Source organism: Dipodomys merriami, unplaced genomic scaffold (assembly GCF_024711535.1).
Source record: "Dipodomys merriami isolate MVZ:Mamm:240054 unplaced genomic scaffold, mDipMer1.0.p SCAF_8, whole genome shotgun sequence".
Lineage (NCBI taxonomy): Eukaryota > Metazoa > Chordata > Mammalia > Rodentia > Heteromyidae > Dipodomys > Dipodomys merriami.
In genome coordinates, this window is record NW_027206401.1 from 41,613,190 (window position 1) to 41,640,251 (window position 27,062).

Here is a 27,062-nt window from a genome sequence, read left to right on the forward strand (position 1 = left end):
GTCACTCACGCCGGTGCGCCGCGAGCCCCGAGGTCACCATGCTCTGAAGAGATGGGGGCGTCGGTGTTCCGCGCCCTCAGGAATTTCAACCTGGAGAACCGGGCGGAACGGGAGATCAGCAAGAGGAAGCCGTCCTCGGCTCCCAGACACCCTTCCACCAAGAAGCTCCTGGTGGAGCAGATGAGCCGTGAGTGGGGGCCGCGGAGCCCGGGGCGCCGGGGGCGCGGGCTCCGGGGAGGCCGAGGCCGGGTGGAGGCCCGCGGCTGCCGCCGAGCGCGAGGGGGCGGGGCTTCCGGCCGGCAGGTGACGTCATGCGGCCCCCTCGGCCCGCGCCCACGCCGACCTTGGTTGGCGTGGATGTTTGGGGACCCAGGAACTGGGAGTCCGAACCTCGAGGATCGTGTGCAGCGCAGTCTCCCCCCCCCCCCCCCCCGGTGATCTCACCGGCTGCATGCCGGGCCGGCCTGCTGTTGGTTATTATTATTATTGTTATTATTAATTTCTCTCCAGGGGGGTGGTGGTGATGCTGGTCCTTGGTCCAGAACTCAGGGCCTGGGCGCTGCCCCTGTGATTTTTTTTTTTTAAAGCCGCAGCTCCACTTTCAGGCTTTGGCTCACGGACGTTCCTGCCCAGGCTGGCTTCGAACCGCTGTCCTTATAAGCCCAGCCTCTTGAGTAGCTAGGATGACAGATGTGAGCCAGTGGCACCCAGCTGATTCCCTTCACTTTTAAAAAATAGTCTCGGAACTGTCCAGATGATTGTCTTTTCTTGTAAAGTAAAGCATATGAGTTTTGTTAAGAGTTTTTTTTTCCTTTTTAAATGTGTGTGTGTGTGTGTGTGTTGGTGGTGTCCTTTCTTTAGATCATCCAGATATTGAACGAGAAGTTACTAACAAGGATAACAAGCTGCACTCATTATTGAAAGATATATACGTTGATTCCAGAGATCCCGTGTCTTCCCTGAAGGTAATGTGTGCCTTAATTAAGTAGATAAAGAACATACTTTTTTGAGTACTTTGCCAGTGCAAAAATAAATGTCAGTGTAGTTGTAGCCGTAGCCCCGGAGTCTTGGCAGAGGTTAAGCCAATAAGCACAGCGGTCTAGGCAAGGCCTTGTTTCATTGGGTGATTTACTGGAATTCTAAGACTAGAGAAAGTATTGATTGAATGCTCCACTGTGCATTTTTTAAAATATTATTTCAGACTTTGCAGGACATGATTAAGGCATTTCTAGTGGTTAACATTTGTGTGACAAAAAACAGTTAACCACTAGTACCCTTCTTATTTCAGGATTTCTAATGTTGGGTTTGTGGGTTTTTTTTTTTCATTTTTAAGGATGTATTCAGATCAGATATGTAAATTAAAGTCAGATTATATTGAGAGTGGGAATTCATCTGATAAGTATTACAAGTACATATATAACAAGTTAGAATGCCAGGGACAAGTGCTTTACATATATAGCCATGAACAAAACAGGCCTTGTCCTTCCTCTTATTGGGCTGTCAATGTTGTATGTGAGACACAGACATTAAACATATGATCTGCCGTGCACCTGTAAATGCATAATTATTGACACTGAAAACTTACCACAGGGACTTACTTGAAATTGGTAGATGAGTATGAATCCGTCTAAGGATTGAAGGATGAATTAGAGTTTGTGAGGTCTGGAAAGTACTAAGTAGAAAGAAGACTTTGATCAATGAGCAAGGAAGGCCAACTACAATTCAGTTTTTTTTTTAATTCTAAAATTATCTGTTGTCTATAAGAAGAGCCATCTCAAATAGTGTTTTTAGTATAATGTTTACAAGAGGGAGAAGTAAAATATGTGTTTGAAGCATGGAGATAGGAGAGAGTGATGCTTTTGGAAAACAGTCTCTGCATAAATATAACATGGACTAAAGGAATTTAATGATCAAAGAAGGAGAAATACTTAGGAGAGGGAAATATATGCCAGGTTTAATCTGGTTTTAGGCATGGATTTTGTGAGGGGGTAGAATTAGTAGGTTCAATTTTAGACATAGGAAGTTTGAAGTATATGGAGGTGCATCCAAGTTTTGGACCTGAGATCAGAAAAAAATAAAAGGTCTTGGCTTGAGATCACATATTTGGAAGATATAATGTGTTGGCTGTGGTGAAAGGTAGGCAAGTGTAAGGGATTCCTAAAGTGCGAAGAGGGTTTTGCTAGAACTTAGGACATAATAACATTTCAAAGACAACAGAGGCCCAGGTCCATAAGAATGTGAAGGAACTCCTGCAGGAAGAGATGGAAAACCAAGAAAGGTGTAGCATGGAATCTAAGGGGGAAGAAAGTCACAGCTGTATAGATGTGGTCCACAGCATTAGTTATAGGGAAATACTGTGTGAAGTTCACATAAGGTCTTCAGAGTGATGTCATCTGAATTAAATGAATAGGAGATGATTAGTGAGTGATAGTAAATATTATTATCTCATAAACCTTTACTACAGGATAGGAAATTGCTCAGAATGGGTGTTGGTTTTGAGTTTTGGAGTTTTAAAGAAGCAATTACGACATTATTATGTCCAGCTTAATATATGTCAACTTAAAAAAAGATAGTGACTTAGTACAAGTTTGTTTTTTTATATTTTTTGTTGTTGTTTGTTTGATTTGTTTCGCTTTTGGTTTTATGGTGACACAGGGTTTAAATTTAGATTCACATTTTCTACTCAGGTACTCTATATTTGAGCTTTTTTTTTTTTTTTGGCCGGTTGTGAGGCCTGAACTCTGGGCTTGGGTGCTGTCCCCTCAGCTCTTCAGCTCAAGGCTAGTGCTCTACCACTTGAGCTACAGCTCCACTTCTGGCTTTTTCTGCTTATGTGGTGCTGAGGAATTGAACCCAGGGCCTCATACATGCAAGGCAAGTACTCTACCACTGAGCCACCTTCCCAACCCAGCCATAGACTTTTATATGTTAACTAAAAGGTAGCATGGGCAGGGTGAAGTTGCAAAGAAAAGGTAAAGGTAATAATTGGAATGAGTTAGGTCATGAAAATGTATTACCAGGAATTTGGCCCCCAGAACTCAATGCCAGCCTACAAATAACAGAACTGAGTTTTGAGGAAAGAGCGAGTAAAGATTTACTGTATGGATTACTGCCTCAGACTCTCAGTCCTACTGTTTGTGTTTGTTTGTTCATTTGGTACTTGTTGGTGCTGGGGATGAAACCCAGGGTCTTGTGCAAGTTAGGCAAGCTCTTTACCTCGGAGCTGCATCCCAGCAGCACAGTCCTACTTCTGAGGAACAATATTTGATATTTAAGAGAAACTCAAGAACTCAGCTTCAAGGTACTTGATGCAGTGCATGTCCCAGACCAGGCATTGGCCTCTTAACTCCATGTTTGCTGACACCACATCCCTGAAACTGTTATGTCTTGGTTGATAGTCCTTCCCCCACAGGGAGAAAAGTATTTGGTTTCTTTGAGGAGAGGTAGGCATAATTATCACTCAGTCCTATCCTTCCTAGAATATAAGGTAGATAGAGGAGAAACTGGTTCAGAGCACAGATCAGAAGTGGAAAGGATGTCCAGCTTTTAATCGGCCTTCCTTTAATTTGTGGGCCCCAGTAAGAAGTCAGTGTTCCTCAGTAAAAGCAACTTTAGTACCTATATGGAATATTCAACACAAAGTCAGGGATTAATCTTGGGATAGACAGATGGAATGATGAATGTGTATTAAATTGTAGGAGCGATAGGTGACAGTGTTATCAGACACTTTGTTCTCATATACTGTTTTGTAGAATGGGAACTTCTTTGTACAACCACTTAAAGATAATAAAAATTAAAAAAAAAAAAGACAAAAAAAAGTTGTTGAGGTTGTTGTTTTTGTTGGTTGTGGGCCTTGAACTCAGTGCCTAGATGCTGTCCCTGAACTTCTTTTGCTCAAGGCTAGCATTCTACCCTTTGAGCCACAGTGCCCCTTCTTTGTTTTCTTTATGTGGAATATTGGAAGTGCTTTCTCATATAAAACAGGAACTTTCAAATACTTTTAATTCTTTCAGGATGTTTGGAAGTATTGAATATAAAATAAACTGGGCAAGAGTGGACCTTACCAAGCTGTTAAGTGTCATCACAATTCTGCCCTGAAACAGGTGCAGTTTTAATCAGATTGATTCTTGTTCTGGTATACAACTTTTAACATACAGCTTTTCCTTATCTGAAGTGCTTGGGATTGTTTTGCATTTTTGAATATTTGAATATGTATAAAGAGATTCTATGGGGATAGGACCAAAGTATAATGTGAAATTAATTTTTTTCATATATATCTTATCCATACAACTTGAAGGTAATTTTATCCAGCATTTTTAGTATATCTGCATTTTGACAGACTTAATACAGGATGTTCGGGACATCTTTTGGATGATGTTCCATAAGAGTTTGGGATTTTAGAGTAATTCAGATTTTTAGATTAGGTTGTTTAATCTTTATATGAAACTGTGGTAAATGAGTCATATGAATGTTGATAATTATTTTCTGGAACTACTGAAATTTCTTCCTGCTGATGAGCTGTATTTATGAAAAGGAATGTGGTAAAAGTGTCCCTACCATATGGCTGGTTATAATGAGAAAATGCAGTATGTGCAGTATGCATTTGAAGAGAACTGCCTAGATCATAAGGTTTTTGTCTCGTACCCCTCACGCTTTGTTTTGAATTCTAGGTAAAAAATGTTCAACCAAAGCCAGTGCCAAAGGAGTTCAGAATGCCGAAAGACCATCACTCAGAAATGAATGTCACCAGCATTCCTAAAGGCAAAATTTCCATTGTAGAAGCACTGACACTTCTCAATAATCATAAACTTTATCCAGAAACGTGGACTGCTGAGAAAATAGCACAAGAATACTACTTAGAACTGAATGATGTAAATTCCCTTCTCAGATATTTTGTTACTTTTGAAGTCTTTTCTCCAGAAAATAAGAAAGCACTACAATCAAAGTAAGAACATCACAAAATGACTTTTTATAGCTGTATGCTGTTTATCCCTTCTGTTCAGCCTACTAAAATTGTACCAGTCACAGTGTGTCTCATGCTCCCAAGTCTGAGAAGACAGTATTGAGTTCAGTTTCTAGGATTTGTTCCTAGGATATATTTTGTTATAAACGTTAATTTGATTTATGTACTAGTTCTGTGTATACATTAGCATGGCTAATCACATCTATAAAATTACTGTAAATTAAAGAGAATGTGTCATTGTAGGCATATGTATCAAATCAAGTAGCCAGAATTCCACATTTAAAATTCAAAGGATTTCCTTCCACTTAAGGTGATGAATTACTTTGTTGTGGGGTTTTAAAATAAGAGCTTTCTTGACTCCTATACTAATGTAATGTTTTCTTGTTAGGGAAAGAGACCTTCGACAGTAATACAGAATAATATAATTTCCCAAATAAAGACAGTGAGGAGACTAGATAGAAAATATACTTGTGTGTGGGGTGGGGGGGAAGGTGTGCTGGGAAGGTGGCTCAGTGGTAGAGTGCTTACTTTGCTTGCATGAGGCCCTGGATTCAATTTCTCAGCACCACATAAGCAGAAAAAGCCTGAAGTGATGCTGTGGCTCAAGTGGTAGAGTGCTAGCCTTGAGCTGAAGAGCTGAGGGACAGTGCCCAGGCCCCACAACCGACAAAAAAAGAAAAAAGAAAAAATACATTTTTTGTTACTACTTGGGAATCAGAATTAACAAGGATTTCTTTTACTTTGAATTGGTTAGGAGTATGGAATAACATTTTAAAGTTAAACTGGTGCTTATAAAATGAAAGCAATCTCTGATAAAGATAAATTCAAAGTGATGAAAGAGGCTGTAAGTACTGGACACATTAAAAATAACTTTTTCAGCTGGGCATTGGTGGCTCACTCTTGTAACACTAGCTACTCAGGAGGATCAAGGTTCAAAACAGTCCAGGCATGAAAATCTGTGAGACTCCTATCTCCAGTTAAAACCAGCAAAAACTAGAAGTGGAGTTAGAGCTGTAGTAATAATACTAGCCTTAAGTGAATAAGCTAAGAGAGAATGCCTAGTCCTGAGTTGAAGTCCCAGTCAAGCACCAAAAAGAGAAAAACAAAAACACAAAGTACCCCAGGATAAGTGAAATTGAGTGGATGATCAAATAATATATTTTCTGATTTTCATGCTAGTTAGAAGAAAGGCAAGTAAATGCTTAAAATACCTTCGGAAGAGAACTGGAAAATTACAGAGCTTCATTCACTTAAACCTCGGAGCCCAGTATAAACCCGTGCTGGGACCTTGAGTTAGACTATTGAAGTTAGCTCAGTGTATTACTAACTAAAATCATGGCTAGGTTGTGCAACCTCTTTGGGATTGAATTTCTAAAAAGTGAACATAATGCTCTTGCCTAAGGGCAATATTACTGTGAAAGTAAATATTAACTGCAGAGGACCACGAAAATATGAATTTTTTTTGGACTGAGGAACACACATGACATTAATTCCTGTAATAAATAATAGGCCCATAATTTAGATTTCCAAAATCCTTGTGTATTTTTTCTATTTTGGCAAAAATAGGCATATTTCAAATGAGGAGAAGGCAGTTGGGAAATAGGACTTGGGGTATTTTGAAGGAAGATAACATGGAAGCTTCCCCAGATTCCTTGCACTGGTGTGGCAGATGCTGAGGAACTCACTAAGGATGGAATGGGGGGTTGGTAATAATGGTAAAAATAGAAAGTAGACTTGGCTTCTTTTCAAATCTAGTGCCATATTTAAAAAGTGATACCTGTTTTATTTTTGAGTCAAAATTAACAGTCTTTTAAGAAAACATGGAAGAAATTTAATCATTATTAAGTTGGATTTGAGACCCATTTTCCTTTACACGGTTGATACTTGAATCACCAATATATCTATCTTTCCTCTTTAGATCTACATTGGGTTGTCAGGCAGCTGCAAATATAGCTTCTATTACAAAATGAAGTACTTGCATATATTCCTCAGCCAGCTGTACTGCATTTTATAACATACAGGAGAGCAGTTGGATACTCGTGTCACAGTTTATTGAGTTTATATTCAGAAAATCTGGATTTATATCTCAGCACAAGTGGCGTGTCACCTTGGGATTCTTGTCTAGAAAATATCTAATCACCACTAACATTTTAAAAGCAATTGCTCTACTATACACTAATCTAGGTGCTTTACATATTTACTTGGTAAACATTTACCACAGTTATGAAGCTAAGTATATTTTTTACAGAAAACATTGGAGCACAGGGAGCACAGGGAGCTTCAGTAACTCCTCAGATTATTTAGTATGTTTGAAAACTGGATTTAAATGCTGATAGGTGATTTTTCAGCTTCCTCTGCTCCAAACTGCTACAATGTGTTACTGTTGTGTTACTGTTCTGGAAGTTATAAGAACTAAGTGAGCTGGCAGGCAGGTTGTCTGCCAGGAGTACCCAATGTGGGTGTTTGAGAATTTCCTATGGAGCTCTGGGAAGATAGCTGAGCCCCTTATGTGGGAGCTTGGTTTGACTGTTTTGAGCCATTTCTGTGAGAAGTTGGTTGTGTTAAGTCTGGGAGAATCCTAGGGAATTGGGGGGCCTAGGGGGATCATAGATCAGATTCTTTAAAGATAGGTACCTTTCTAGTGTGCCAGTCTCAGCACACTAGCAGACATTGTTTGGGTCTAATGTTTATTGTAAAAGATGAACTAGAGGTAGATGGATGATTTTGAAGGAGTGAAACTGAGTGACAGATGAGGGGAGAAGACAAGTTTCTGAGCTAAGATTTAAGATGAGCAAAGCCAAGGACACAGAAGTTAATAGGCTAAACAGGAGAACTAGGATGAGGGCACTGAGAGGCAAAGCAGAACACAGGCTCTGATGGCAGAAAAGTGGGTGGATTTGACAGATGGATTGTCCAAACTGATACACTAGTTTGAAAGAGAGTACAGTCACATTAAGACAATAGGCATTAAGTGGTCATCCTAACCACAAAAGGAACTATTAGAAGTCTTCCAGGTGATGTGGGAACTGGATAACCCAGTGCCAGACTGTTTTGTTTGGCCTGCAAATGCTCAGCATTGTATGTCCTCTTTTTGTATTTACTCAATGTCCCCAAAACATCAGTAACCCCAAGAAAAGGAGATAGGGTCCTGGACAATTCATGGCATCATGGGGGAGTATCTATTTATATTTGGAAGAACTGGAGTGGCTCTAAGCACCCTTGACTGGGGCTATGGTTAGATAACTTGTGTACAAGTTGAAAACCTAAGAAATGAGCAAGTATCAAGTACTAAAAGTATTCTGTAAACCTCAAAAAGCCAAGACTTGAATTGTTAGTGAGGAGAAATGAAACATCAGAAACATTTGGTCTAAATTCATCTATCTATCTATCGATCGATTGATCTATAAACCCAATCATTTAAATAGAAAGAAAAATTCTGTGCATTCCCTATGTCATTTTTTTTCTAATGTGAGTGGGTTCATCTGGACTCCAGCCATCTACAGTTGTAACTCTCATGACTGTCCCTGAATAAATCTGGTTGCTTTCCCCTGCATAATTTCAAGTATGCCATAAATACACGAGTGTAGCGTAGACCTTTTTATAAACAAGACACTGGCATCAGGGATGTGCCTGTGTAGAAGCTCCTCTTTCTGACTCAAAGGATCCACCTGGTTTAGCCACTATCTGAATGCAAGCTCAGTAAGTCCTACTAAATTTCACTCTGCAATCCTGGATCTGCCTCTTTGGTTGCAGGACATTTGGGACAGCCTTCAGACACTGAAACTGGGTTGTTCAAAAACAGTGAGATAGCCCAAAGACTAAGGATATGGGTAAGGAACAAGAACAATATCAGGTTCCCCATTTAACTCCATGTGGGAAGGGCTACTGATGCATTGAATGCTTGTGGCCCACTGAGTGAGTATGGGTAGATTCCAGAATTACCGTTGAGTTTGGAACTGTTGATTGCAGAATGCTACTAATGCCAGTGTAGAAAGGAAAGGCAGCGCCTGGCTGCAGCAGTGGGATGGCCATTGGGTAATTCAGTTGGCCACTGATGCCCAGTTGGTTGCAGATAAGAGTGTTACACATTGTGAAAGACTTAGAATTTGAAAAAGATGTGGGTCTCACAATCCTCTCTTAGTCTCTTCCCTGGCTGAGAAAATAGCAGTCCAAGATGCTAGAATCCTAACTTGTTGCTTTTTTCCAACAGAGGGAAAAAACTGGAAGAGAAATAGAGATGAATAATCATCTTGAGGTCAGTACAGGATGTGATTGAATGCCCTTTCCCCCTACATGTGAGATTTGCTTTCCTTGTTCTTTTTTTGTGCAAGTACTGGGGCTTAAACTTGGCTTTGGAACTATCCTTAGCTTTTTTGCTCAAGGCTCACATTCTACCACTTGAGCCACAGTGCCACTTCTAGTATCTTGGTGGCTAATTGGAGATAAGAATCTCCCAGCTCACAGACTTTCCTGCCTGGGCTGTTTTCCAACGGTGATCCTTAGGCTCAGCCTCTTGTGTTGGATGAGGATCCTGTGCTTGAAAAGGAGGTGTTTTACTACCTGAGCCACACCTCCAACTCATGTAAAATCTTTTACTTATTTATTTTTATATTTTTGGTTGTGGGCTTGAACTCTGGGCTTGGGCCCTACCCCTCATCTCTTCAGCTCAAGGCTAGCCTCATCTCTTCAGCTCAAGGCTAGCCTCATCTCTTCAGCTCAAGGCTAGCGCTCTACCACTGAGCCACAGCACTACTTCCCCACACATAAAACCTTTTAAAGGACTACCTTGTAAGTTTATTAACTGGATAGTTAGTGAGACTCTGGGACAGCAGAAGGAATGGTATTTCTCTGTCAGGAAATGAATCTAAGTAAATGAGTAATATTGCTCCTCAATCAAGCCCTTAGGCTCCTAGGGAGTGCCTGCTAAATCCAAGGAAATCATTTCCTTAAAGATTGTATCACTTTGGGCATGGGAGAGGCAGGGACAGATTTCTTTGTTTTGGGGGCATAGGGGTGGTATCTTTCAGGATAGGCACTCCCCTGGACGCACTGAGGAAGGCCAGGGTATTTTGGGGGAAGTGGACACCAGGCCTTTCAGGGACCTGATAAAGCAGTCTTTATGATGGAAAGAAAAATAAGTTAATGAAATGTCCTTTTCTCTCCCCTGTCAGCCCCAACTGATGAAAATGCAACAACAAGCATGGGTCTATTTATAATGTGAGGCTTCAAAAATAAATAATGGTGAGGCTACTGCCACCCAGCTAGAGACTGAATGTAGTTGAGCCAGGCTGTATCTTATCACAAAGTCTGACCAAAAGAAAGACGGGTAGGATTTTTGAGAGAGAAGGGGGTGGTGGAGGGGGGTAGAATTTATAATAACCAGACAATGGATGTGGCATGATTTTCCTCATGATGATACTCAGAGAAAAGACAAGCAGCCTAATACAATCTTGGTGGTCTTATGGAAGGAACTTATGTCTGAACAGTTAGAACTTTTCTTCCTGCTCCCCCAGTAAGAGAAGATGAGAGGCTTCCACATTCTACCATTGTCAGTTATATAGGAGTAGGCACCCCCCTCCCTTTAAGCTAAGACTACAGTAGATCATCATAGGCCTCAGAACGAACTTCCTGTTGACTGGTCCTCTGAGAAAAAAGGGAGGGTGATAAAGATGATGACTGTACTCTGACTCACAGCAACTCTAAATGAAATGTAGAGTAATGACACCAGAGAAGAACAAAGAATATTATATCAAGGAATTAGGGGAGAGTGCTTCTTATCTCCCTGGTCCAGGGGGAAAATTTAAGACTACGTATTCTTATGTTAGAAATGGGAAAAAAATGATGAAAGGGTGACACTGATTAAGATGCATTGTACTCATGAACTGGAAAACTAAGATAAAAAAATAGAGACATCTCAGAAGAATTAAAGAAGGTTGGGATTTTACCACTTGTCTACAGTCCTTTCAGTACCCACATGGTTCCAGCAGGGGGAACCCAAGTGTCTAAACTGCTGTTATAACACAATCTGCTACTGCTAACTAGTTTGGCACAGGAGAAAATCAGAGCAGCCAATGGGAAGAATTACAAGTGGTAGTACTGGTAGTAAGTTAGTGCCGTGACAACTAGTTTGGACAAACAACAGGGAAGTATACCAAGGCCTCATATTAAGCAGGGCACCATAGCATGCAGAATAACTGTTGCCTTTATGGACCTTCCTAATAGAAGAACTAAACAAACTATCACTTTCAAAGGTCTTGAAAACTTAAGTGTGATATATAGGTATTCACATAACATTGTCAGTGACCTATTATCTAAGTATGCATGCCTGGGAGCTCTGTTTCCTTTCCCAAAGAACACTTATGTCAAGCTGCATATACAGGTACTATACTGCAAATATAGACAGAGAACGTTGTTGTTTTGCATACATAATTGCTAACAGAGGAGAGGGCAGTTCAGTTGCAGATGCTCAAGTACATTGCACCCACCCTGTCCCCACCATGGCTTGGCTGTGAGGAATCTTCCGCTCTCCTAGCTTGATCCTTGTTGATCCTGTCAGACTCTAGGCCAGTGATCATGGCTTATGCCCTGAGTAGACCAAAGGATATATCTCAAGGTATGAGCTCAGTTGTCTTGTTCATTTTAAGAATTACTAATGGACTTGTGATATTGGTCATTATGTGTGGTCAGACAATGCTACCAGGATTGTGTTGCTTGATGGTACCCATCTACCATTGCAAGTCCCTATGAACGTTAATATTTCTGTCCATAGCTTCAGGTTGTGGCTATTTTTACTGTCTTCCTCAGAGCTTGTACTGTTAGCATGACAAAACACATATACCTCGTATACCGTAGGTCATCCTGTTCCTTCAGTAGGAGACATAATAATAGATTGTTGATTTGGTTCCTATGGCTCCTTGAGATGGGGAATTTGGTTTTTAGGTTCGGTTGTATACTTGTCTCTTTCTGAACTATGCTTCTCCTGTTGCTGTGGACCCTCCCTGCTTACAGGCTAGATAAAGGGTCTCACTGCCCACCAAACATACAATGCTGAAACACTTAGTGGGCTTAAAGCACACATGGAAGGGAAGTTCACGTGACACTCTTTGAGCCAGTTAGGAGAGGTGAAATGTTTAGTTTCAGCTTGACCTTATGTACACTTGTAACTGCCATGATTGCCTCTGAGTAACCCTGCTTGCATTTCTCTGCATAACAATTGAAAAATATTAGAGGGACATGTGGAGTTTGAGGACCAAGTCATGGCACCAGGAATGGGCTATTAGCTTGAGATAAGCCAGGTACTTCTGGCTTGGGTTAAATCACTTTTGTTGTGACCAATCAGCACCTGTCTTCCTGATCCTAATGGTAGGCCTCCATCACCCAGGCAGTCCTACCTACTCTCATAGAGTCATTATTTGAAAGTTTTGATATATTTAGCACCTAATTCTGCACCGAATTCAATATTCTGGAACCTTCCATGGATAAGTCTCCAGAAAACTGCACTCTTTGCAATCCTCTGTCTTTGCAATCCTCTGTCTGTCTGTCTGTGTCCTCTCTCTCTTTGGATTTTACTGTCCCTTGGGGGTCTATTCTCATAGGTTGGAATCATATTCTAGAACAAACTAAGAAGTGGAAAAAATACATTAGTGTAATTGTAGTTGGGTAATTAAATATCTAGAACAGAATCCCAGGCATAATTGGAGACTCATCTCCAATTATCAAAAGTAGGAAGTGGAGCTGTGATAGAGTACTAGCCTTGAGCAGAAAAGCTAAAGGAGAGGCCCTGAGTTCAAGCCCCAGAACTGGCACAAAAAAAGTAATTTTAGAACAAGAATTTACTCAAAATGGGATATAAGTATATACAAACAGCTATAACTATCTACAAGCTGGAAATTGAGATGTAATTTCTGAAAATAAATAACTACAAGTTCAGTCCTGATGAGCAAGAAATCTTGGCTGCACAGAGAAGATTATTTAATTGTGAAATAAGACAGTCACCTGAACAACAAAGAACCCTGCTTATGACGGCACCACCTGCAGACTAATAAAAAGATTATGTACAGGAATCATTACTAACATCTACTCATGGGAGGAAAGGCAGGGGGCACTGAGGAAAGATACAACACTTTCTAAAATTACTCCCAGGCCTTTTTCTGGTTACAGAAGGATAAATATGGATTTAACCTGTGTATATGTTTGGCAGAAATTCCATTTGGAACTAATGCAATTTGAACAAATTTACTATACTTCATAGCATATTGCATCTGAAACATAGCCAGGCTTGCCCTTACATATTTATATGCCTTTTGAGGGTAAGTAGAATACAGATTATCCAATAATTTAACAAAACTATGTAATAAAGATTACTGATCATATATTATAATCATCTATAATGTCCTTTTATTTTTTCACGGATGCTTATTGCACAGCACTGTGTAAGATTTAAATTTGAGTTTTAAAAATTAACTTCCCACATATGGTATTAATTTGATTTATCTTTATGGGAGTTGACAAATGCTGCTTTGTAACTACCCATAGCAGAAATGATACAATGAGCAGCTAGTTATTGTTTAGATTATTATGAGTATAGGGAAACCAGTGCACAGAGTCAAAGTGTATCAAACTTCATATTCATTGTTCCTTAGACCAGTATTCATATATTAGTCAATCATTTCTGTATCCCTTCCTGCTTCTACAGTCACTATGTAACATGCCATCAGTTCAAATAAGGAGGGTAGGAACAAAAAAAGCCATTTAAAATATGCCTTATGGAAGGGCGGAGAGGTGCAGGTAGAGAGAAAGGGAGAGGGAAAAGGAGAAAGAATATTTCGACTTACTAAGTATCTTCCTAGAAGTACTACAGTGTCACCAAAGAAAGAGTACCTTTCCTCTTCTTAGGTTATTCGTTAGTTACATTATTGCTTTTCTTTTATTGCTAGCCCTGATGCTTCTGGAGGAATAGAAACAAGTTGAGAGATTTAAAAATCTGATTATGAGATTCTAAAGACTCAAAACAATCTTAATGAGGTTATTAAATATTTAGGTCATTCTATTTTATAAAGAGATCCACTTCTAGGTAGGGCAAATGTGTGACTCCTGAATGTAGATTATAAAAACAATGTGATTTTTTTTTTTTTTTTTTCACTGCTGGTTCTTGGGCTTGAACTCAGGGCCTTGGCTCTGTCCCTGAGCTTTTTTTTTTTTTTTAAATTTATTTATTTATTTATTTATTTATTTTTGTGCTCAAGGCTAGTGTTCTAACACTTGAGTCATAGCTCCATTTCTGGCTTTTTTAGGGGGCAGGTGAATGGATATAAGAGTCTTACAGCCTTTCCTGCCTGGTCTGTCTTTGAGCCATGATCCTCAGATCTCAGCCTCTTGAATAGCAGATGTGAGCCACTAAAGCCTGGCTAGTATTGTGATGTTTAAAATGTTTTTCCTCTGTTTTCTCAAGTATGTAAATAAAAAGACAAATATTAAAACTGCTTAATAAATTTGAAAACTGACAGTGGCTTTGCAAGTCTTCTTCTCAATTCAATAATATTGCTAGTTACTCATCCATCACAAATATTTATTGATCTGTTTACTGTGTATTGGGTTCTTAACTAGAAACTTAGGATATAGTAGGAATATATATAACCAAGTCCCAAGTCTCCTGAAGTATAAGAATGTTCAACTGGGCTGCACATTGGATATAGCCCCCATTTTGGGCAGCACTTGATACTGTTTGCTGGCTAAGGATTAAGCTAATGCTGTGGACCAGTGAAGCTATCAAGTCAGGCTATCAGTGGTACATGGACTTCATCTGGTGATTGACTGGGATCCCAAAACAAATGTTGCTGGGCAGAGAAATTGTGTTAGCTAGCTTCTTTAGGCCTGGCCTCCAAAACTAGAAAAGTGTCATTTCTTTATTCTATTAGACTAGTCATAAGGGTAGTTGGTTTAAAGCTAAGGAACCTAGGATGCACTTCTTCATGCAAAATCTCAAAGAACATGCAGCCATCTTTGCATTTTTCAGTATATCATCAGAAAAATGTCAATTTGTCATTTCGCTGATAAGAACTTTAATAATTTGACTGAGGTGGCACCGTAAGGCTGCTTACTGTAAGACTACTCCCCTACCTCTTATAATAAATAAGGTACTGATTATAGAAGGGTATGAGAATTCTAGAAGTGTTCTTTAGCCTTGGCTGGGTAGCTTTTGCAACAGTACATAGCAGTTTCAGATTGCACAGAGAATTTCATAACCATTCATAACTCTCTGCAGACAGTTTTAGGATAATATCCAGTCTCCTTAAATTATATAGAGTTACTTGTCTAGTTAACATTTCCAAAGTCATCTCTTACTACTTTCCCATGTGGACAACAGCTTTCCTAAGGTTTTTTTTATTGAGATAAGTACTTACCTATGACCTAACATACAAAATTAACATCTCAGAGAGGAGTGGTTTAGCTCATTCTAGTTAATGAGTATCAGTGCTTGTCAGTGGTGTACGAACATACATATACTCCTTGCTCACTAGTTGAGATAAGAAATGTGTATAAATAGTGCCACCACAGGAAAAATTTAATATATCCTCAGAAGTATAAAAATACTGCAATCAAGTGTCAAAGGAGGCAGAGAAGAGAGCCCTGTTAAGCAGAACTTACTTGCCTTAACTAAGGCAAGTACCAAGGAGGATGAAGGTGTCATTTAATAGGAGAAATTACATAAATATGCCCCAGAAGCCATTCCCTTTGGGTGGATGGCATATTTGGTAATTGCACACAGAAGGTCTTCCACTTTCTGCACATACATTTCCTGAGAGGTTCTCATAATGATTTGCTTTTTGTGTTGTTTTGATTTTTCCCCATGCTGGTAGCTATTGTTTGGCATTTAATTTTTCTCTTTGCAGAGTGCTGGGGTGGCTGGTGCCTTGAAGGCTGAGACTCTGTGGTGCTGCTTCACTAGAGGCCTTTTGTGCAGAGTCTGATATCCTGAGAGACCTTTCTTTAATGTTTATGGAGAAGGTGCACCCTCTGGCGAAGTGTAGGTGATTCCTATTTCATTAAATTCCTACTGTCCTTGTCATAGCTAGGATTTATATGTATATACCTTGGAATTATTTCATTATATAACTGCAGTAGAAGCTCCAACTGTATCAGCTTGCTCAAGCTGCAGAATAAAAGGCCATAGACTGTGTGGGCTTAAAAATTACCTTTATTTTCTCAGTGTTCTGAAGCATGGGTGTTTGAGATGTAGGTGTGGTTCCTCCCAATGATTCTCTTGCTGACTTGTAGATGTCTCCACTTGGCTTTTCTGCTGTGTCCTAACTGCTTCTTATAAGAACTCACACACTAGATTAGGGCCTACCCTAATAACTTCATTTAGATATTTATGTCTTTCAAAGCTCTATCTTCAAATACAGTCACATTCTAGAAGTTGGATGTTGGAACCTCAGTATATGGATTTCGAAGCAGGGAGGACACGAAAAAATGATCCCATAATATCAAACCGTGTTACATTTTAGCTGCATATTGTGAAATTTTTTAAGGACATATTTGATCTTGGTATATTTGACTTTGTGTCAAGCTTAACTCAGTTTAATTGAAATGGAATATTTTCATTACTAGTAATTAGGGCTCTCCCTTTGAATATTTATATAGTATCAGATGGTGCCAAAGTTATTTTCAAAACCTTTCCAGATTCAGGTTTATATCTAAAATCAAATAATTAAATGCAGTTTCTAGAGCCCAGAATACCCCAGGGCCCTTCTCCTCACTTTATTGTTTAATTCACCTACCTTGTAATAAGACTTAATTTTCTTAAGATGATCTGGAAATGCTGTAAGATTTTAGTGTTTCTCTGCTCTCAGAGGTAAAATACTAGTAGATAGTAGTTGTGGGCTACTAAACTTATTCTAGTGCTTATAAAATTGGGCAGTCTTTTTTAATTCATGTGACAGTTTTTCATAAGTAAATTAAATTAAAGAGTATCACAGCAGAACATCCCTATGTTTGAATATCAGGTGTCTTAGCTATTGGGAAGTAACATCCTCAATTTCATCCCTGGCTAACAAAAGTTTCTCAAAAGTTTTTTTTATAGCTGCAAGATTATATCAAAAAAATAAATATGTGATCTTCATAATAAAATAAAACCCACACTATCATGATAATGATATCACCATAACTATGACAATAAATTGGTTTCTGAATCTGAGCAAATTTTTCCTTTTTTCTTTATTTTTTAATTTTTCTTTTTTATTATCTTTAAGTAGTTGTACAAAGAAGTTCCCATTCTACAAAACAGTATATGAATACAAAGTGTCTGATCACATCACCCACCGCTCCAAGTCCCTCCTCAATTTTTTTTTCTTTTTTTTGAGATTAGGTGATTACATAAATTTCACATATTTCACAGTATTGTGGAATAGTGATACTTAGTTAAAATCACAAACACATTTTAACTTTCACAAGGCAAATTTGTAATTATGGTCTATAAAGTTTGTGAATTCTATGAGCTTTGACAATACAATTATTTCTTCCACATATGGTGATGTTTACATTTCTTTCCTTTTGCTTAGTGTAAGCTGTTCCCTCTTTCCCTCTCATTCCTCCCTTCCCATCTCTGTCTTTGGGTTGCTCAGTTCATTTTCATCTATGTCCAGACCAGCTGATGGGACCCTCTGTTGTATGTTTTCCCATTTCTGAGTCCTCCTCCTAGCTTCCCTCCATTGTGTGCATATATATACCATATATGTGGTCAAGAACATGGCATCATTTAGCAATTACATGACAAAATGAGTGGCAGTCCTTTGTTTCTTGACTCCTGTTTATTTTGTCATATCTCCTTCCAATTTGGCTTTAGCAACCACATATCAGGAAGGCCATTTGCCATTTGTCTCTTTGCTCTTGGCTTACCTCACTCAAAATGATTTGCTGTAGTTCCATCCATTTTCCTGCAAATGCCATTATTTTGTCCTTTCTAATGGCTGCATAATATTCCATTGTATATAGGTACCACAATTTTTGGATCCATTGATCAGTAGTGGGGCATCTGGGTTGTTAGCATATCTTGACTATTGTGAACAGGACTGCAGTGAACATGAAGGTGCCTGTGTCCTTGGATCCTGTTTCCTGTTGCTCAAGGTAGATGCCTAGGTCATAGGGGAGGTCTATATTTAGCTTTCTGAGGAGCCTCCAGACTGCTTTCCAAAGTGGTTGTATTAGTATACATTCCCACCTGCAGTGCAATAGGTTTCCTCTTTCAATGCATCCTCTCCAGCATTTGTTGTTGGCTGAATTTAGGATGCAGGCCATTCTGACTGGGGTAAGGTAGATCTCGTGTTGTTTTTATTTGCAGTTCCTTTACAGCCAGGGACGATAAACATTTCCTCCCCAACCCCCTTTTTTTTTTTTTTTGCCATTTTTATCTCTTCTGAGAAGTCTCTCTTTAGCTTCCTTGCCCATTTGATGATTCATCTTGTTGAGCAACATAAGATAAACTCAAAAAGCTACATATCATGAATTATCATGAATATCATTTGTGAAATCTAGACTTAAAAGACACACACTGAGAACAATTAGTATACACTATAAAACAAAGACAGGCATGTAAGAAAGGCTGTATTGGGGAGTGGATGTTATTTGGTGGGAGGAGGACAAATGGATATGGTAAATGAGGATGAATATGGTTTAAATACTGTATAAGCATATATGAAAGTAAAACTATAGCCTGTTGATACTGATTTAAGGATGGGAATGGTAGAGTAAGGGAGAGTGATAGAGCAGGGTGGGTTTGACTGGGGTACATTGTATGCTGGTCTAAAAATGTCACAGTGAAAACCAACTTCATGAATGATGTATGCTAATATAAACTATTTAAAAAGTGACCTCGAAGAAAACATTTATTATCCAGGGAGAGTGACACACATTTGTAATTCCAGAACACCAGAAAGGTAGGATTGAAAGTTTGGGGCCTGTTTGGGATATGTGATGAGACACACACTCTCTCTCCCTCTCCCTTCTCCCTCTCTTTCTCTCTCTCTCTCTCTCTCTCTACACACACACACACACACACACACACACACACACACACACACACACACACACACACACACACATATGCAAAAGCAAAAAGAAAGACAAAAAGGAAAGAGAACATTTACTAGTGAAACTATTAAGAGCATATTTACTTTGTTTCGGAGAACAAATTCCAGTTTAGTAATTATCTTGCATATTTTGGTATTTTGGTAATAGATTACCAGTATTTGGTTTCATAATGAAAGAGTATAATAATTTCTAATACATGTATCCCATCAAATTCAATTTAGTTGCTTTCGTTAAAAAACAAATTATACTACAATCAAGATTGTGTGTGTGTTGCATTCAGGGCCTGGGTGCTGTCCTTGAGCTATAAAAATACTTTTTTTTTATTGTAAAGATGCCATATATCAAGGGGTTAGAGATACATGAGTAAGATAATGAGGACATTTTCTGTTAAGCATAAAAATCCTGGTTTCCACCTTCCCTATGAGGAAGGTAGAACGGGGAGCTGACACTGATTTAAAGATGAGCACATTGAGTGCAAAGACACATGACCACAGCCCTCTGTGGTCCTCCTCTGTCTCCAAGTCACACCAACCGAAGGATCTTGGAATGTCAGTTAACTGAAAAGAACCCCTCCTGCGAGTCACATCAAGTCCAGCTGAGGCTACCTGACAAACCGCTTTGGTGTTGAGATCATCTCCACTGTGAGTATGATGCAGTGTCTGGACTGAGAAGAGAGCACAGGGAGAAGGCAGCTCTGGTGAGAGGATGTGGCTTCATCTTTGTGGGTGCTGCTAGTATCTGTCTCTCCTGTGTGGAGCAGGGTCCTCAGGTAGAGAGAAGAGACTGTAGGAATGGGGCTTGGCTAGGTCTGTGTAGCTCACAAATCTTCAGGACAGGCCTTACTAAAATAGTTGAGGGGAAGTGGTTTTGTCCTTGTAGAGGCTAAAGGGAGTATCCCTAATTCAGATAGGACCCTTACTTAGAATAGACCTTTGGGGCTTGGGGTGGGGTTCTTGAGCCTGGCAATGTGTGCCCACAAGCCACCGGCTCTGGTGTCCTTGCCTGTCCTGGGGGGGTCTGTCCCTTAGGTACACATGTCAGCAGCACACTGTGCACACCTCTAATCCTGGCAGCCTAATAAGGCCTGCAGCAGTTCCCGCTCCCCCCAAATGTCCCCTTAGCTGCTGCTTTAGCCTCCCTAACATACTTATGACCTCCTGAGGGCAAGACAATCCATCGAGGCACAGACAGTGAACCCTTTCACACCAGAAAAGGGTCTTGAGACTACCTTGTCCTGGACTAGATGCCCAGATCCAAGAGCAGCCTCCACCAGCAAACCTCCAAGCCTCCAGTACGCAGTGCTGACCCCCTGACCTTTATTAGTTGGTCTGCAAACCAAACCTCAGACCTCCAAAGCTCCAAAGGGAAGGCTTTTCCCTTCCTTCCCTTCCTCCTGCTCTGCAGGCCTCTCCATGTGACAGGCCTGCCCTGCTCTACTCTGGAGGCGCCTCTCCAAGGGCTCTCTAGAGGGAGGTCCCAAGTGGCCCCCCGAGGAGGCCCCAAACAACCTCCTGGAGAAGCTCTAAATGGCCTCCCGAGGCCTGCCCTGTGCTGCACAGGCCTGCCCTGCTCTGGCAAGCTTTCCCCTCCTGCCACCTCTCCTCCACTCCTACTCCTCCCCTTCCTCCGCGCTAACTCCATACTAAGTAAGGCTTTTTCCTAATGGTTCTTCTAACCTCCCCTCTCTTCAGGAGCCCCACCCGGCCTCTGAGCATGCAGCTTATATATACCCAGCCAGGCTGCGCCCCCCACCCACCCACCCACTGATGGTTTCAAAGAAGTATTCATGCTTCTCCCCCATGCTGCCCCTTCTCCAATCCCAACAGGCAGTCCATCTCTTGATGCCCCGCCCCCTCCAGCAGGCTGGACCATGGGGCCAAGCTGACTATTGGGCCCCACTGACTATCAGGGCCCTATTATGGAGTTATTACAACATCTCAGACCTGCGCCCTGCAACTTTGCCGCTTGGCATTCCTAGGCTATCTCCACCAACACTTTTTTTTTTTTTTTACGTTTGTGTGCTTTTCATTTTTTTTCTTTTTTAATACAAATATATTTTATTGTAAAGATCCAGAGGGATTACAGTTATGTGAATAAGGTAATGAGTACATTTCCTATGGAGCATTGTTACCCCCTCCTTTGTATTTCCCCTACCATCCCTTCCCTCCCTACCTCCCTGAGTCCTCCGGCCCCCTTCTGAAGTTGTAAAGTACATTTTCAATATAGTGTCTTGTACATCTCATTGTTACAATGGGTCAACCTGCATCCTTATTTCAGCATTTTGTTAATTCCCTTTCCCTCCCCAAATTAGATAAATGTATATGCAAGATGCAGGGTACCAAATCAGTGACAACAGGGGATATACCATAGGGGGAAGAACATACAAAAGAAACAAAAGAAAATCACATAGTATGTTAACAACAGCAAAGAGAAACCTCGTGTCCATATTTTGGGGTTCATTTCACTTAGCATCATTTCTAAGAGTACATTTCTTGTCAAGCATTGTTACCCCTCCTTTGTTTTTCTCCTAGAATCCCTTCCTTCCCCACTTCCCCAAGTCCTCCCTCCTTCCCAAGTCTTTGCATTTTATCTGCACCCAACTAGAGGACATTATCCCAGAAATAGGAGATTCCAATAGTTTTCTTCTTTTCTGTTTTTTTTTTTTTTATTGCAGTGCTGGAGTTTGAACTTAGGGATTTATGCTTGCTAGGAAGGTTCCACCTCTTTTCTTTTTTCTTTCTTTTTCTTTCTCTCTCTTTCTCTCTCTCTCTCTCTTTTTCTTTTTCTTTTTCTTTGTCAGTCATGGGCTTGAACTCTGGGCCTGGACACTGTCCCTCAGCTCTTCAACTCAAGGCAAGTATTCTACTGCTTGAGCCACAAGGCCACTTTGGTTTTCTAGTGGTTTATTGGAGATAAGAGTCTCAAGGCCTTACCAGCCTAGGCTGGCTTTGAACCCTGATTCTCAGGTCTCAGCCTCCTGAGTAGCTAGGATAACAGGGGTGAGCCACCAATGCTTTGCCTAGTTTCTACCTCTTGAAGGGTTCTACCTCAGTCCTGTTTTTGCTCTTGTTGTCTTTGACAAAGGATTCCACAATTTTTGGGTGTAAGTCTAGACAGGACCTTCCTATTTATTCTTTCTGCTTTAGCTAGTATGACAGGTGTGTGCCATGCCAAGCTTCTTCTGTTGAGACTGGCCTAGACTGGCCTCAAACTAAAATCCTCCCATCTTAGCCTCCTATGTTGGTAGGATTATAGGCATGAGCCACCACACCAGTTTCTTGTTACTTGGCTTGATATTCTAGAAGAGCTTTACATCAATGTCATTTTAACATGATCCAGTGAACGTAGCATTGTAATCTTAACTGCATGCTTGCAGGTATAATTTTTTAACTACCTTAAGAGGGATAAGTTTGATTTTCACTAGTATCACTGAAATTCAGTCATTCAAAGTGGAAATAGACCCCAAGATGTATCTCAGTAAAGGTATGTATGGCATACACAACCCCTGGATTTGGTGTCCAGCAGCACAAAGAATAAAAAGTTCAATACAAATTTAAATCCTCACAAAACTATGTCCAAAATATTAACACATTGTCTTCTTTGCTTAGAATCAAGTCCCAAGGCAGTTAAATTGCAATGTGAAAAGGCAGTGGTGGATATTGACAAACTCAACATCCACAGCATCAAACACTGACTGCTGGAAGTGAGAATGTCCAAGCCAGGTAAGAATGTCCAACTGAATTATTTACCATAGCTAAGATAAGGATCAACCCAGATAACCCTCAGTAGATGAATGGATCAACAAAATGGGATACACACACACACACACACACACACACACACACACACACACACACACAATGGGATTCTATACACACACACACACACACTCACACACACACACACACACACACACACACAATGGGATTCTATACCTCCATCAGAAGGAATGACACCACCTCATTTGTTAGGAAATGGAAAGACTTGGAAAAAACTATATTAAGTGAAGTAAGCCAGGCCCAAAGAAACATAAGTACTATGGTTTCCCTTACTTGCAATAACTAGTATTTGTCTGGGACAAGCAGAAGAGGTCAAAAGCTATGTACATTTGACCATATAAGATGGTGCTAAGTGAAATGAAACCCAATATAGGGACACAAGTAATTTTGTCTCTCTTGCTGTGGTTTTTAACCTTGTTATAATGTACTATGTAATGGTTTTTTGTTTCTTTTGTAGGTTCTTCTCCTATGCTATAACCCCTGTTGTCACTGTATTTGATTCTGGTGCACTGAATCTTATATCTACATTTTTCTAATTTGGGGACATGAGGGGAAAGAACAAAATGCTGAAATAAGGATACAGGTTGACCCATTGTAACAATGAGATGTACAAGACACTAGGTAGCAAAGGAACTTTATACAACTTTGTTGGGAGGGGAGCAGTTGTGGAGGGGGCGAGAGAAGGGATGGTAGGGAAAAACAAAGGAGGAGGTAACAATGCTCGATACCTTACAGAACTGTAACCCTTCTGTATAGTATCTTTACAATAATATATATATATATAATGTATATTATATATATGTCCAGTTGCAGGAGAATGAAATCAGTGGACTGTGGTTGAAGTCCCAGGAGATCTTTCTTAGTCAGCCTATCCTACTAGAACTTGAAGCACCACTCAAAATATATGGTGACATCCATATATCATAAATCTATGATTTGCTTCAACTTTTTGAATACAGGGGCTTCCTGTCAGAAAGCAACTACATGTTCTGAAGGAGTTATGTGGACAAGGGGGAAGCAGTCCCTGGAGACCATCTGCCTCTTACTGGCCTACAAGATCAAGTATTCTGAGAACTTCTTTCTTCCCAAAGACAACCACGAGTGAGCCAGCATCAGTAGAATTGATGGGTTTTATGATGAATGTAAAAGAAGATACAACATTAAACTCTGGAAGACTTTTGCGGACTGTTTTAACTGCTGGCCGATAGCAGCCATCATGGAAGAGAAAATATTCTGTCTGTCATGGGGGTTTAATCACCACATCTTCAATCTATGGAGCAGATTCGTTGAATTATGCGACTAGCTGATGTGCCCGATTAAGGTAGTCTTTGTGATCTTTTGTGGTCTGACCCCGATCAAGATAACTTAGGCTGGGTGACAATGACAGAGGTGGCATGTCCTCCACATTTGTTGTAGAAGTGGTTGCCAAATTTCTACATAAGCATGATTTGCACCTTATGTGTAGCGCCTATCAGGTGGTTGAAGACAGATCTGAGTTTTTTGCGAAGAGGCAGTTAATTGGTCACTGTTTTCTGTGCCAAATTACTGTGGAGAAGTTGACAATGCAGGGGCCATGATGAGCAGGGATGAGACGCTAATGTGTTCCTTCCAGATTTTAAAGCCTGCAGAAAAAAAGAAGCCGAATGCCACAAGACCTGTCACACCACCCCGAGGTATGGTCACAAAGCAAGCAAAGAAATAGTGTCGCCCTGCCATGCGGTCAGGACTTGTACCTTAGAGTTATAGATAGCCTTCATTTTTAAGACCACGCTTGTGTGCCGGTCAGACTGCTCAGTCAGACCAGGGCTGTGGGCCCTCCCCTCTTCAATTTAAGGATAGCATTTGCTGGTTATCACAGCAAACGAAAGAAAAATGATTTTGTCTTTAAATTCCCCATTCCTTTTGCAAACAACGTTAATGATGGTGTTAAAGCTGTACACCCCAGGACACTTTGTCCTGTAGGAGGGGCAAGTGTACAATTGATTTTTTTTTAATTCAGTGCAAACCATGAAATAGTGTAAATGCTCGTTTTCTTCAGCCCTAGGGTACTCTGAGTCTGTGTAATGCATACTGTTGATGTAAATCACCATGAACATTTTTTTTTTTCAGATTTTGTTGGAAAGGTATTGCTTTCTCTCCTTGTCGTGTCCTGTGCACCAGAGTTTTCCTAGCTGTAACAGTAGGAGTGTACCCTTAAGCCCCTGTGATAGGATGTGCCTTACTAAAGCACAGCCCTCCTGTACTACTCTTGACAACTGAAGCCATTCTTTAAATGCTTGGGACTTGAAAGCCAAAGCCTCTGTCACTGAGCATTGGCCTACATTCTTTATTCTTTGGTGAAGTTGAGGCTTGTCAGTCAGAACAAAGGAACTAACTTGCTGTCCACCAGTTTATACAGAACTCACAGTGTCTATAACTTTTTTATACTAAGATCTGTTAAGAAATCTGTTTCAAGCCGGGCGCTGGTGGCTCACGCCTGTAATCCTAGCTACTCAGGAGGCTGAGATCTGAGGATCGTGGTTCAAAGCCAGCCCGGGCAGGAGAGACCATGAGACTCCTATCTCCAATAAACCACCAGAAAACCGGAAGTGGCGCTGTAGCTCAAGTGGTAGAGCGCTCGCCTTGAGCTGAAGAGCTGGGGGACAGCGCCCAGGCCCAGAGTTCAAGCCCCATGACCGACAAAAAAAAAAAAAAAAAAAAAAGAAATCTGTTTCAATAGATAACCATGTACAATACCATGTGATAAAAATTGAAACTTAGGCCAAGTGCTTATGCCTGTAATCCTGCATACTCAGGAGGCTGAGATCTAAGGATCATGGTTCAAAGCCAGACCAGGCAGGAAAGGCCTTGAGATTCTTATCTCCAATAAAACACCAGAAAACAGGAAGTGGCACTGTAGCTCAAATGGTAGAGTTCTGGCCTTGAGCTGAGGAGCTGAGGAGCTGAGGGACAGCTCCCAAGCCTAGAATTCAAGCCCCACAACTGACAAAAACAAACAAACACACAAAACTGAGACTTATTTAATGACAAACTGGTTAAATCTTCTTAGTGCTTATTTATCAGCACAATACACACAGGCCCACTGCTGATGGTGCACTGAGTAGATTTTAATGAAGAAATTGCTCTGGAAACCACAAAACAAACAAACAAAACCCTAGAAGTTAGGCTTGACTGATGGAAAGTGAAAGCACCAAGCCCCCTACTGTAATGTGCCTTTACAGAATACAGACTGGGTGACTGAAGGTGAGGTCCAAGCATAGCTTACTCCATGTAACTGTTACACTCTTGGGAAATGTTAGACATTTCTTACATTCTAAACTTCCTGACTCTGTCCATGTGTTGAGATCTTCACTGCTCTTGTTCAATGCTCCTTTTGATCCCTCATTTTTGCATCTCCCTAAGGGAAGTCCTGATGAGCTCTGTTTAGATGCTGCTTCAGGCTAAGTACTCTCAAAACATTCCTCTCATCAGATTCTTCTTTCATGCTGTCCTTCCTCCTCCTTCTGCTCCTTTCCTTAAAAGGATCCCCGCCCCCTCCCTTTATATATACCTTCTAAGCCACAGGCCGCACTGCAATCTCTTGTGTCTCTCTTTTCCCATCACTTGTGTTCCTAGCTCCCCTCACCCAGAACTTCACCTTGATGGTCTCCTAACTGGCTCATGGGTTGGAAGTAACCCCCTAATTATTGCTATCTCTACTCTCTTAGGGAGATGGCAGCTATAGAAAGGCTTCTGGACAAACAAGGCCCCTTCGCTATGTCAGGTCGTTCCCAAATGGAAGCTACCTACTTCATTTAATCCCCTTTTGATCTTTAAGGCATTTCAATATCTTACACTTCCTTAAGGTTTGAGACAGATGTTTGTAGCCTCTTAACTCTTTGTGTAAAGGGCAAAGGGTCATATCAAATTCACTCCAGGGGCAATAAAAATGCCAATTGTCAGGACATCCCTTGTCTCCTAAATGTAGACCATGTGGCTGATTGCATCCATAATAGAAACCCAAATTGGCACTCTCAGCTGTAAGTAGCTGAAGATCACATACTCCTTAGTTGGAAGATATTGTGAAAAAGCCACATGGAGCCTGTCAATTTCAGTCAAATGAGGGAACTAGTAAGAAAACTCACCAAAGAGATGAAGCCTTTAGACAGCCAAAGTTATACAGATTGGGAGAGCCAGGCACCAGTGGCTCATGCTTGTAATGCTAGGCTGAGACATGAGGAAGGCAGTTGTTT

The 27,062-nt window shown here is 40.6% G+C and overlaps 1 protein-coding gene and 1 pseudogene across 5 annotated transcripts; both read left to right on the forward strand.

Moving 5' to 3' along the window:
- Positions 1-22,733, forward strand: Ndufaf4 (NADH:ubiquinone oxidoreductase complex assembly factor 4). 5 transcript variants are annotated; one of them, XR_011369353.1, is made up of 6 exons: positions 1-187; positions 862-965; positions 4,671-4,945; positions 9,174-9,218; positions 15,856-15,989; positions 22,660-22,733. XR_011369353.1 is itself a non-coding variant. In XM_070010534.1 (5 exons), exons 1-4 carry the CDS (start codon positions 52-54, stop codon positions 9,196-9,198), a joined length of 540 nt encoding a protein of 179 aa, XP_069866635.1. In that variant the 5' UTR covers positions 1-51; the 3' UTR covers positions 9,199-9,218; positions 15,856-17,732. The 5 variants fall into 5 exon arrangements, 3 of the variants coding, with proteins under 3 accessions (XP_069866635.1, XP_069866636.1, XP_069866637.1); XR_011369354.1 differs by lacking the exon at positions 9,174-9,218; XM_070010534.1 differs by lacking the exon at positions 22,660-22,733 and having other exon boundaries at positions 15,856-17,732.
- On the forward strand, positions 22,519-27,062 carry LOC138818991 (serine/threonine-protein phosphatase PP1-gamma catalytic subunit pseudogene; annotated as a pseudogene).